General features: G+C 46.0%; 1 protein-coding gene across 1 annotated transcript; it reads left to right on the top strand.

Annotated features, from left to right (window-relative positions):
• Positions 1-2,039: 2,039 nt before the first annotated feature.
• Positions 2,040-13,440, top strand: LOC136362508 (transmembrane protein 178B-like). The gene is made up of 4 exons (XM_066321098.1): positions 2,040-2,421; positions 9,183-9,296; positions 10,483-10,620; positions 11,761-13,440. The coding sequence occupies exons 1-4, from the start codon at positions 2,040-2,042 to the stop codon at positions 12,003-12,005; spliced, it is 879 nt and encodes a 292-aa protein (XP_066177195.1). The 3' UTR covers positions 12,006-13,440.

Below are 13,440 nucleotides of genomic sequence, written 5' to 3'. Positions count from 1 at the left end.
AAAAGTGTCACCAAATAAGTTTCTCCTCTTTCAAGGGAAAGCTCGCATGGTAACTTTACTGTTCAGAGAGTGTTATAATCATACTTGACTGTAATCAGTTATTTTTTTAAATCCAAAAACCTCAAAGCCTGTCTGGTTTCAGTTAACACTACACTGGATACCTGCCATGTAGGACAAAGATGCAATCATAAAAGGTTGTGTGTTCCAGTTGCCCAGAAAGGACTAAAAGGAAATTCTCTACCCTTCAAAAACATGGTTTCAGAAAATGTCTTATCCCACCCTTCATTTGGAAGATTTTCAGCTATAAATGGTGCATTTATGTATCTTCTTACCCAAAGTCTTCTGTATAAAGAAGGAAAACCATAACCCAAGAGCTGGAAGAAGGTGAAGGCAGGTAGGTGATCAAGGGCATGATGTCACAGTCTGTGGATTTTGACAGTAATTTACATTTTGGAATCTGTGTCCTTGGATTTACCATGATGCACTCTTGGGCTGGTACTCCTGCCCTTAGGGCTGTGCTATGAGCCTCTCTGTCTTAGCCCTTTTTTGTTCTCAAAAGTAATCAAAATTATCATTAATTAATCAGCTGTTTCTGGGAAGAATGGCTCTTAACACAATTGCAGTAGCACAGAAAGGAACAATTAGAATTTCATTCATGTGAACTTTCTAAGATGATGGTGGTGTTGAAGCCCCAGTCTTCTGAAACTGTAGCCTGAGGAACTCACGTGGGGAGTAGGGTGACATAATAGGATTGCAGACTTGGGACATGTGAATATTTGGATTTTTCCGGGAAATAGCTATTACAGTTGAAGGATTTTTCCATGTTAGCTAGAGCAGTGATTGTATTTGAAAATTATTTTTCATTCTTGCTGTGGAAGACTTAATTTAGCTGGTATGTGTAAGAAAATTCTTTTGACAGCAGCCCTTTCAATTTGCCTGCCTTGAAGGCACTAGTGTGCAGCTGCATGGATGGTAATCCCATCTGTCCAGCACAAGCTGCGGAAGAGGATCATGCAGAAATGTGGTTAGAACAAGCTTTAGCTGTGACTGCTGCATGTTTCCACCAGGCAGAGTGCTCAGGGGAGATAAGCAGTTCTGAGCACTGTTGCTGTGAGAAGTGCTGGGGAGAGTGTTTAGGTTGTGCTCAGTGTGGCCGAGAGACCAAGAAGTGACGCGAGGCGTCACATGGGGGGAAAAGGATTGGAATTCTCTACAGTTGAGCATTTGCTCCTGGGAACTAATTAAAACTACTTTTAATTAAAAAAACCCCAAAACTAAGGATTTCAAAATTGGACATTAAATTAGTAGCTTAGGCATATCACTAGATCGTTTTATCTGGTGGCCAGAATTGATGAGACCATGCCCTAGTCCCCAGTCTTTGAAGACTGACTGATAGTGCTGCAGCTGGAGGAACAAGTCCTATACAACAAGCGGGATCAGAAGGGATTTTGTGCCCCTATAAATGCTGCATTTAACTAATAGCTTGGATTTAATCTGCTTCTCATTGCATAAAATAGATGGACATTTTTCAGCTTTTTCAGGCCTTATTTTCCATTAACTGATAATGAAGGGTGGAGGAGAAGTCATAATCCAAATGCCAACAAATGATGTTGCGGGTGGTGTTTGTATTTCACGTACATTTGAAAAACTGCTGGCTCCCGCGGCCTGAGCAGGGCTGGTCCCTGCCCTTCTGCCCAGGGCAAGCCAGCGGGACGGGCGATTGCCAGGCCCGAGGAGGCCGCGGAAAGGCTCGGAGCGTCCGCTCACCCCTTCCTCCGGTCATCCATCCCCCGGGAGCTGCCCGGGCCACCCCCGCACCGCCTTGGCCACGGGCTCGGCCAAGGGAGGGGCTCTCGGTCCGCGGAGCAGGAGCCGGGCGCCGTTCCGGGAGCCCCGCGCGGCCGTGCCCGGGGGATCGGGCGGTGCGGGCCCGGCGCGGCGCGGGGGGCGCCGTGTCCCTTCCGGGGGCGGTGCCGCGGGCGGCGGCCCCAGCCGGGCTGCAGGGAAGCGCCCGCCCCTGCCGCCCCCGGCGCGGTAAGATGGCGGCCGCGGCTCAGGCGCTGAGCGGCACCGGGCTGCTCCTGGCCGCCGCCGCCCTCGCCCTCCTGGCCGTGGCCATCGGCACCGACTCCTGGTACGAGACGGACGCGCGGCGGCACCGCGAGCGCTGCCGCGGCTTCGGCCACAAGCGCAGCGACCCGCCCGGCTCCATGTCGGCGCCCAGCTCGCACCTGCCGCTCCGCGCCCGACCCCCGCGGGCGCTGCTGCCCGGGCGCCCCCCGGCCCCCGCCCCGGCCGCCGCCGCTTCCGCCGCGCTGGACTCGCACTGCGGCCGCCGCTTCAACTCCACCGTCTCGGGGCTCTGGAGGCGCTGCCACCGCGCGGGCTACGAGCCGGACAGCGAGGAGCTCATCCGGAAAGGTGCGGGGGCGAGGGGCGGCGGCGGCCCCGCCGCTGTCCGTGGTGCTGAGCGCGGTGCCGGCGCGGCCCCGCCGGGGCTGCGGGAGGGGCGGCGGCCGCCGCTGCCGGGACGAGACCGGGCCGGCGGGCGGGCGAGGATGGAGCCCGACGGACCCGTGGCTCCCGGTGTCCCTGGCGTGCGGGAAGCGGCGAGCGCGGCCCTGACCCCATCCCGGGGTCTTGTGCGCCTCCCTCTCTGCTAAAAATGCTGCAGCGCTGGGTGGGACCGCGTCCTCAGAGAGCCCCTTCGGGGGCCCAGTGCAGGGCCTGACTCTCGGTGGGCGTCCTCCTAACCCCGACACTTTCTTCTAATTGAGTGCTGAGAAACGTGCGGTGTTGTTTATAGCGCTGTGATTTTTGCAGCAAGGTGAAAGGGACCTGTTGTTCCCATTCTAGCATGAGGGAGTTCTCATTGCTGCAGTAGATTGCCCGGCTTTCATGGTGGCAGATGTCAGTCAGGGCCCCCAGGGTGACAGAGGAGAAAGCTATGGATCTTCTGCTCTTGTGGCACATGGTAGAAAGCCAAGCAGGCCATGAGGTATAAATAAAAGTCCTCCATTTGATGGTACAAATAACAAATAGTGGGCTGACCCATGAAGTCAATGGGTTATGTATGGTTAATGATAAATAACAGGACTTAGTGTTCCAGCAGGTACATATTAGCACAGAGAGAGTAGGAGTTGGGAAAAGTGCTTCCATTGAGGCACAAAATGGAAATGCTATCTTAAGAAAGCGAGAGCAGTTCTTCAGCTTGGCTTCCAACTGTGACGCCAGTCCTGCACAGCAGAGGCTGGATAGACTGGCACTGTGAATCTCAGCTCGTCTTTGTCCCTTCTTTCCAATGCACAGCAGTGATTCTTACTTCTCAAAACTCTAATGCTGTGTGCTTAGCTTCTTTCTCTATTTATTCTCCTAGGATGCATTTTATGCAATTTCATTTTTATTTCTATGTTGAGCTCCTTTCACTAAAAGGGAACTCATTAATTTCTTTCTATTAATTGCGGCCGTCATATAAAATATTTATCTTTTTTTTTTTTTTTTTTTTTTTTTGCTTCACATCAAGCCAAATGCTTTCAGCTCTTGCTGAGATTAGCCAAGATGGGGGGAAGGGATGGGAAAAAAATACTAGTTTGGTCCTCAATACTTCTGTTTCTGAGGTATTTTCCCAACACTACAGGAAGTCGCACAAAGAGGCTAGAGTCTGCATTCTACATGCAGGACATTATAGGTAGTGAATGGTCTTCCTCAGGGTTCGATGTGTAAAACTGGAAGGACTCTAAATCCAAAATGCTTTGTCTACTTTATTTCCTTTTTTCCCCCAGCTGTTCTAGTAAAAGACCTTGCCTTTCCTACAAAAAGCCTTGCTCCCCTTATTAGGTCTGCCATTGCTACTGTAAAGATTTATGTGTCATCTTATGGAGGGAAATTATTAATAATAGTTCTTGTTGAATCAGGTCTTTAAATAGATACGACTCTCTTATCCCTTCTCCTGACCTGCTTTACTAGCAGCCTTTCCTCATTACCACTGTGTCTGTCTTTTCTCTGACAGCTGTGATTAAGCAGCCTTTTCCGACTGATGGTCAGGTGTGGCTGCATCTGAGCTGTTCTCTCAAGCATGATACCAGATCTGGGGCTTCTGAAAAGGAAATTCAGGTATTTTTTTCCCCTGGTGTGACCTGAAGATCACTGCTGTGCACTGCTGAAAATCCTACTTCCTCCTCAATTTGCCTTAAGTTTTCAGCTGGCTCTTTGGTGATGTGTGATGCCTTTCTTTATTCCTAGTATTCCTTAATCTAGATATTTTTATGGTCTTTTAGTAACAGAGGAGTAAATTTTATTTTTCTCACAGATCTATGGTAATTTTGGTTTGGGTTTATAGTCTCCATTTTTTCTAGTCTCTCTGGAGTACGATTTCTTTCCTTCCTGCATCCCTCCTGAATTCTGAATAAATTACTTAAATCCATAAATACACTTACCCATATAGATAATTCCATGGATTTCTAGTCCTGTATTTATCTACTGCTATTAATACAAAGCAGTTTCATGGAAACTTGCATACTGGAGCATTGTAGCTAATGATGCATTTACAAGCATCCATTTATATATTTAGGATATTTAAAAAGGCAAAATATATTCACTTCATGTATTTAAAAGGAAGAAACAAATCAGAAAATGTAGTGCAAAACTGAGAGGTGGGAAATGTTTAAATGTAAGATGGGAATGATATGTGAGATTTTTCTTAAAATGCAAAATCGCTATTTTGGAACTGTGAAAAAATACAGAGTTTCATTTAAAAATACAATTAAAAGGCAAAAGAAGAAATAATGTAAAAACCACATGAGGAAAATGGAGATTAGCAATCAGTAGGAGATAGAAGCCAAAGAACTGAACCATTTGGTGGGGAAACTGAGAGGATCTCTGTGCATATATGAGAGGTTCTGTGAGTGTAAGAACATGAGCACTACATGTCATCTTGTAGAGCCTTCCACATTCAATAACTGATGCTACAACAAAACCCATCTGCGTGGACTGTTCTTAAGTAGTAAGGTCCTGCAGGGATTTATTATGTCTTGTTTAGGGGTCTGCTCTACCTATTAGTAGAGTAAAAAAGTGTTGCTTACAAAATGGTGACAAGTAGAAAATGATGAACTGGGAAAGATCCATTCTAACAGGCTGCTTTGGATAACTTGGTGGGCTCATTGAACAGCAGGGAACATTAACATTCCTAAACTGAAGGAATTAAAACCCAAAAGGTTCATAAATGTTAATAAACCAGGGATTTTATTGCTTTTCAGGCTTGCTCTGAAAAGTCTCTGGGGTAGGACTGGTACACCTCATCTATACTGAAAAGACTTCTTGGTACCACAGTGTAGCTGAGAAAGTGAGGAGAACCACTGGATGCCTGAGCAGAGGAACACAACAGTTTGGGGCCATAGTGGGGCCCTTGAGAGAAAACTGCTCAGCCCTGGTGTCTGTATGTCCCATTCTTTCTGACTGGTGATAACTTGGAAGAGTTACAGGATTGCCAGTGAGGTCTGTAGAGGATCTGTTATAGGGCATGTTTAATAAACTTGATCTCTTTGGTCATGATCCTTGGTAAGTATGATCTGTCAGTGTGATCTCTAAGAGTTCTTGTGGTATTTTAAAGGAAGGTTGATTTATTTGGGTGACCCTTGGGTGACGATGTGGACAGAGTGAGCACATGGCTGTGGTGCTTCTCACAATCCTGGGCAGAAATGGTAGGAAAATGCCAGGAAGCATCAATGGCCCCTTGGTCCTGGGCATGAGGGAGGGGAGTGCCAGGCCTCACCTGGTATTTAGTTGTTAACTGGCCGTGGCTGCTCATGGGCAGGAGGGGGTCTCTCCCAGCTGTGTGAGAGTCAAACAGCTCTGAGACTGGGCCATGTAGCAGAACTGAAAATGAACCTCTCCATTTCTTCATAAACCTCTGGCACATGGTGTAAAGAAAACCCATATGTCTTGAGGCTTAAGACAAAAACTAAACTGAAAGTCAGGGTGTGCTAAGGCCAGGATTACAGACTGAATGTATCACAGCAGGATTGGTGTTTCCATGTTTCTGGCAGCTTAGGAACAAGGGGCCTGTGCTCTGCCTGAATATCTGGCTAGTCAAGCAAGCATCCTCTGACCTTTCCCATCCTTAGTGTTCGATCAGGAGAAAGGACTCGTTCGGAGACACAGGTACACTTCCAAGGGGAACCTGTCTGCAGCTGCAATCCTGAGGGGTAAAAAAACATTTTGAGGACAAGGTGTTAGAAGCAATGTTGGCTGTGAGAAGGCACAGGAATGTAGCTGGGCCTGTGAAAGTGTCAGTGTGACACTGCTGGATGCAGTTCATTGCAGTTCATGTTTATTTTTTAATCAAGAAAATTGTACATGCAGTGTGACTCTCACAGTGTTCTGTTAAAGCCTTTGAAATGCTGGGATCAGGGATCCATCTAACCTTTTTCTTGGTTGTGTGCTTTATGGTAAGCTAATGACCTGTGCACTTGCCTCCTCCTGTCCTGTGTTCCCAATGTAGTCATGTGCCAAAGCAGACAACACTCACTTGTTGTTCACCACATGACTCTGTTCTATTCAAGCCCTTGCCTGAAGGCAAAAGGTTTTAATTTTGGCAGGCTTTCTGATGGTGCTTGTTGGAATGTGTTGTAAACAAAAGGGAAATCACTTTTCTAGCAGGTTTCTGAAATGAGGACAGGATGCTGTCCTTATTTTATAGACTGCGATTTCAGGTATGTAAGGCTCAGGTGCGAGGACTTATTGGAATACCTTTGAAACACCTTTTACTTAACAATAACTTTGGGACTGCAAACCTGATTTTGAGTTTTACTTTTTTCTTGAGTACTTAGAGGACAAGGTGTTATGTGACTTTAAATGCAGTCCTATGGAGCACCTGGTCATATTTGAGTGCACGGCATCTTTGCAAGTGAGACCTAGAGATTCACTCAAGAAATGAGCAACACAGACTAGTGATGGCAAATGCATAATCAAGGTACTGAAGGTTGCCTGGGTGCATGTTAAAATTTCCTGGGAGAGAGTGGCTTAGGTATTCTGCTTAGAGATCACACTGCTTCCCTGATTCTCTGACTCTCTTGCCTGGCTATTTCAGCTTTTCTAGCAGATCTACAGAGAGGCCTCCCTTCTTTTGTCTATAGTGGCTCACATCAGAGTGGGTCTGACCTGTGCTCTCAGGAAAATGGAATTTTGTTGGAGAAACGGCTTGTGCTGGTGTAATCAAAGGCTGTTACCAAGCCTATGGATTAGAGGTCAGCACTGAGCAAAAGCCCTGAAATCTGTGCGCTCCTGAGCATTTTTATTTTTCCCCAAACTTGCAGTTTTAATGTTATTGTATGTGCTACCTATAGAAAATTAGCACTTTGAATTCTGGGGAAGAAAGGATTAGGAGTACAGTTTTTAAACCAGAGGTAGAATGAATTGATATCCAAAAATTTCTCAATAACCAGTTTTGTATGAGAAGATGGAGAGGTTTCCGTTTTACTTTACATGTTAAACTCTTGGGGTAATAAGAGGCAAATGTTTTCCTGAGCTGAGAAGTCCATAGCTTTGATCATAAGGGATATACATCTCTAGTCTTTGCTTTTTCTCTAATGAGCTATAAAAATAGTAATCCTTGCTCTTGTTTAAAATGCTGCTTCATGTGTACTACTTGTATGGTCAGGAAATGTAAGTGCACAGATCATACTTTTAATGAATGCAGTGCATTATGATCTCCAATCTGATGTCACCAGTTTGTTCTATATGCATATTTCTCAAGAACACATGCAAATAGTGTCCATATTGAAATTGAGTTCCATCAGCAGTTATGGGTGAAATTTGATTACATACTGCGATGTGTTGTATATGGCCTAAGTTCTTAACTCAGATGTCTGCAGCCTTTGCAAATGAGCTGGCACTCTCTGACACTGGGTTGTCTTGCTGATGATCATTGGCTCAGGTGGCTCCACAGACTTGTCCTGAGGTAAGTGAGGAGGGAGCACTGCTCAGCAGGAGAGGACAAGTGGCTGCAGGTGAAGGGCAACCCCTCTGTGTATTGTGTGTGCAGCTGGAAGGGCTCTGTGGTGCTGGGGAAGCAGCTAGGAGCCACAGCAAGGGAAGGAGTGGTGGGAAGCACAGCTGAGAATGGGAGCCCGCTTCAAATGGGAGGAAATTCAGGTCACCTCTCCCTCCCTGGCCTGATGGCTGGAATTGTCTGGGCCTCTCATAGGCAGCTTCTGATCTTGTGAAATGGAGGCTTCCTCTTTGCAAGTCCTTGCAGAAACCAGGTCAGTACAGTCCCAGTGAACATTGTTAGAGAACAAAATCATGCTTCTCATTGCTGTGGGGGCCACACAAAGCTCACTTTTTCTCCTGGGTTTTCTAGTGTCTTTTGCAAAGCTGATCACTGAATCTGCAGCTTCCTGCTAGTGATTGTTCACCAGCTTAATTAGCTCACTGGCCAGCTGATTGTTTTTGAGTGGTTCTTCTGTTCCAACATTTCAAATAGCTGTAATGACCCTGTGGCCATTGTTTAAGAGGAACTTTTTGTACTATTTAGCTCTTTTACCTTTTTGATTGCTCTCTTGTACTCCACCATCCATGTTTATTCTCCCCCATTTTCTAAATTAAAAATCCCTTTCAAGAAGAGCATGCTTGTAAGTTCACATTTACATCTGGGGTACACTTTTCTTTAAGCTGTAATGGAAACAAGCCTACCTGGGTACTACTGTTCATTGAAAGTAAAGCACAGAGCCAATGGCTATTGGAGTGAATTCAAAAGATTCTCCTATGCAGTTCACTTTCCAGCATTCATTCAAAACTTTCAAAGTGTTTCAATTCTGTCTTCTTAGAGATGAAGTGGTCCTATTGGTACTTGGCCACATTCTTGTCTCCTTAGACATTCCAGAAAGATCATAGCAGTTTCTCTAGAAAGCTTTTACAGATGTTTTTCCTGATTGCCATTACTGTTTAACTTCAGCTGTTGCTTCTTGGAGAGAGCACCTGCCTCCTGCTTTGCTGGTGTTTCTTTGTAGGTTCTCTCACCTCCTAATCCCAAAGCCTTTGAAGTAAACAGCCCTTTTTTGGTTACCTTTGCTCTGTTACTGAGCTAAAGCTTCCCCTGTGTGAGCTCTGCTGGGCCAGCGAACTCAGCAGCAAGTGCAAGGCAGAGGGGTTTCATGCTGTTTCACACTGATGTCTCTTTACAGGAGTTATTCAGCGCTGCACTGCTGTGAAGTACCACTACACCTCCAGCTCTCTGCCTCGCAACTTACCCATCAACATCACCAACACCATCCGGCAGGATGAGTGGCACGCGCTCCGTAAGTAGCCCAGAGCGGGATAGGGAATGTTTGAATGACTAAATGCCTTAATGCAGTGCCAGCTGAGGGCTCGGAATCACCTCATCTAAGCATGGCTCTAAGCAGAGATACAGAATGATTAGTGAGGAAGTGCAGCCAGCCCGCTGTATGATTTGGAGGGGCTTAAAGCTAGGAATTCAGGAATACAGATGTGTTCAGTGAATTGCAAGGTGTAATTGTATTCTGGATCTGGGCACAGACAATTCCTAGCTGGCTTACAGCAAAGGTGCTGCAGCACTGTATAGATCCTATTGCAATTTTCTGTGTGCACACCAATGACCTAATGCAACCCCCTGGTGACCAGTCCTTTTAGGGAACATCCCAGTTTGTCTTTGCATCAGTACCTGGCCCACAGGCTGCCTCATGCCCAAGTCCTTCCCACACAGACCTGTAACCTGTGACTGAGAATGATTTAATAATTTTTTCTGCTCCTGCTTCCCTCTTCTTATGTGTTGAATTCACATAATTCAGCATAGCCTCTGTCATGTGAGAGCCAGCACCAAGGAAATCCTAGTTTCAAAGTGAACTAGGAGACAAGAGCAGCAATTTTACTATGGATAACAAAGTGCTGTTCATGTCACTGGTACACAAGCTTTTTTTTTAGAGCTTGTTACTGGAGTTGTTCCCATAATACTGTATCGATCTGCTGTCTGATTCTGTCCTCCCACTATTTCTCTTTTCAGTTCACTCTATGTGCCTCCCATGCACTGATCGTTTAGTACTCTCCAGTGTCCCTTCTTGCTTCTTTTGTTTCTATTTTCAGCAGAAAATTTTCTCCCCCAACAAACTCTATCCCAAAGAAAAATGCCACGCCAAAAAAATAAAACAGAAAAAACTGCCACTGCAGTACTAACATGAGTTTGTGATGCATCCCTCCTGTCCCATGCTGGGGAGTATTTGGCTGGTACTTCTCTGGATCAGGACAGAAATGCTCTCCAGCTGCACAGTGCCCAGCACAATGGAGCCATTTTAGATGGATTCCCTTAGTTACAGTGTGGAGTTACAGTGTGGGCAAATGATCTACTTCAAAGAAGCTACAGGAGGAAAAGTCCCTGGTTGAAGTATAAACTTTAGAACCAGTAAATCCACATTTACTAGGTACTGCCATCTTCATGTCTTCTGCCTTGCTTTTCTCCTTTTCCGTCAGATCTGCGGAGGATGACAGCTGGCTTCATTGGCATGGCAGTCTCCATCATCCTGTTTGGGTGGATCATTGGTGTGCTGGGCTGCTGCAAACAGCAGGAGCTCATGCAGTACGTGGCTGGGCTGCTCTTCCTAATGGGAGGTGAGAGCCATTCGCTTTTGCTCCTCAAGTCACCACATTCAGTATTGCTGCTTTGTAAAAGTAAAGGTAATGTCAGCCCACAACAAGCACATGAAGCAGTTAGTGCAGCAAACTGTCACCACAGTGCAGTTACCACTTCCAGCACTGGGCAGCACCTGTGCTTGCATGGGTATTGCATGTTTCTCAGTAGACCCCAATGTGTGTGTATGAGCCTTCTGCTCTAGAGAGCTGGTGTGTAGCCATGGGGACCATGTGCACAATGAGCAGAGCCCTCTGGCTGGCTCCAAGTGTGCAGCCTGTGGCTCCTGTCAGACAGCTCAGCCCAGTTTTCCCTAGGAATCATAACATAAGTTAATGTAGAGCACCTTTCTGGTACTCAGAAATGCTTAGATCTTCATGTAATGACGAAGTTCAAACCAGACAAGCCTGGGAGGACACTGGCCCAGTGACAAGGACGTGAGCTCAGTGCTTGGCAGGGGTGTTACATCTGTTTGTCCTGGGTGGGAGTAGACTTTCTGTATGATCAAAGGTTTTTCTGAACTTTGATTTTTCAACTTGAGAATGGGCAGTATGGACCTGGAGTCTAGTGTACTAGTGTATATAAGACATGCTGGAGTGCCTTGTGTCTTAGGCTTTTTTCTCCTCTATATATGTGTTCAGTGAATGTGTAGCAGATGACAAAAACCTGGGCACGCTTTGTGGGCCTAGGGTACAGCTGGCAGAAGTGTAGGTGTTCTTAGTGGAAACCAAAAAGTGCTGCACTTTGCAGCCCTGGGATTCAGTGAGCTAATTTCCTTTTGTGAGAGAAACTGCCCAAGTACTGTCTGGAACCTGATGACATTAGACACTGGAAATACTCTCGGGAGAATCAAAACATGATAAACTATGACTGAGTTCAAAATTGCAATGAAAAGTGCTAAGGTTATTTGTGAAGCAAGGTATCCTGTAGTCCTACATATATTCCCTTCATTTTTTTTTCTCTGCTTTATAAGGAGAGTGGCTGGTAAAACTGCAGGAAAAACCTCAAGGGTAATTCTTGATTTTGAAAATTCATGACTTTGAAAATACTGAGGGGAAGAAACCAGATTATAATTAACCTGTCTCAGGGCAGTGTAGAACCCTCTTGCTTTTCTCCTGCAGGTACTTGCTGCATCATCTCACTCTGCACATGCGTAGCTGGGATCAATTTTGAGTTATCCCGCTATCCCCGCTACGTCTATGGGCTGCCAGAGGACATCAGTCATGGCTATGGCTGGTCCATGTTCTGTGCCTGGGGGGGCTTGGGCCTCACCCTGCTGGCTGGGTTCCTCTGCACATTGGCCCCATCGCTCAACACCTCCCGGGCATCCGTACAAAAACCCAGACAAGAAAATGGGGCCGTGTGACCCCCGAGGGAGCGAGGAGAGACTCTGGAAAGCGCAGCCTGGGCAGAGCTGTGGGTTAACACCAGGAAGAGGTGGCATGTCAGCGTGTGGAGAGCAGTGCCCGAGCTGTTGAAATGCCAGCCCACGGGACGCTGCTACAGCCTCCAGTCGCAGACACGGACATTGCAAGTAACTCCAGGTTTGAAATATTGGCAACTTGATCATTGATGGTTTAAGGGGGACAGTTCTTTCAATTTGTTTTTCTTCTGTTTACAAGGGATTAAGTCCAAGGTTGTGTCTTTTTTTGTGCTGTTTTTTGAACTGTACCTCCATGGTCCTGTTATTGTCCAGTTGTAAGGGATGTTTACGCACCAACTCTATTGCTGCAGGTCTGTGTAATTCAGACCCAATTTAGGGCAAGGAGCTAAGTGAAGTTGGCTTGAACACTTTTGCAACAGGCATGTCTAGTGTTGGCTCAGGCCATCCTTTCCCAAAAGAACCTTGATCTAAGCCGAGGTTTAGGCCAAAGAATTAGCCCATTCTTAGTATTAATTTATTTAAAACAAAAACCTGTGCTATTCCATGCTGTGGATTCAGCTGTTTACCCACTACTCAAACTGTTTCCAAAAGGAGCTAGCTGTAACTGAGCAGCAAGACTCCAAGAAAACTCTTATGGACTCTGGGAAAGCAGAGGAAAGTTTTTCTCAGCTTCTTACACAGTGAAGGTTACTCATTTGGCTAACTAACATACCCTTGTTTTAATGGGGAGATGTATGCATCATGCAGCTTTTAACTTTTTCCACCAGAGGTACATTTTTCAAAATACGTCAGTTTGAGCTGCCAGGATCAACTTTCACTTCTGAGCTAACTTGTGGGTGCAACTCCTGTTCTGTGAAAGGAGATGAGTAATTCTCCCTGAGCTCAAATAACAGTACTGCTAAAATAGCAGATGTACAGCCCCCTCTAATATTAGTGTCCAAAGGAACCACAGTGTATTTTCCTCAGGAACATGTGGCTTCTGCTCAGTTCTCCACTCACCCCCCTCCAATGTCAAAATGCCCTGAGCGCAGTGTGTCGAGGACACGTGTGTTCTGCTGGAACAAGATCCCTTTCCAAAATGAGCACTAAGGACCTTGGTACCAGCACAAGTACTAGGGCTAACTCAGGAACATCAGCCAAAGTACTCTGGAGTGCATTTTTCTTTCATCCATCTATTCTTTTCTTCCTTCTCACATCCCCGCCCCTCTCCCAAGCGTCCAAAAACTGCACAGGTAAAGATGAGGTGGCCAGCATTTGGAGATGTTTACATTGTATTTAAAATACAATACAGTGGCATGTAAGATACTTAATGATAAAGTCAGTGTATTTATGAAAAGTGTAATTTTTAAATGGAAGTTGTAATTCTCAACTGGCATTAAAAGTACTGAAAGACTTGCTCAGTGGATGAAGCCTCGAA

This window comes from Sylvia atricapilla, chromosome 6, assembly GCF_009819655.1.
Source record: "Sylvia atricapilla isolate bSylAtr1 chromosome 6, bSylAtr1.pri, whole genome shotgun sequence".
Taxonomy (NCBI): domain Eukaryota; kingdom Metazoa; phylum Chordata; class Aves; order Passeriformes; family Sylviidae; genus Sylvia; species Sylvia atricapilla.
The sequence above is the reverse complement of the archived record's forward strand: the minus strand, read 5'-3'. Positions and strand labels throughout refer to the sequence as shown.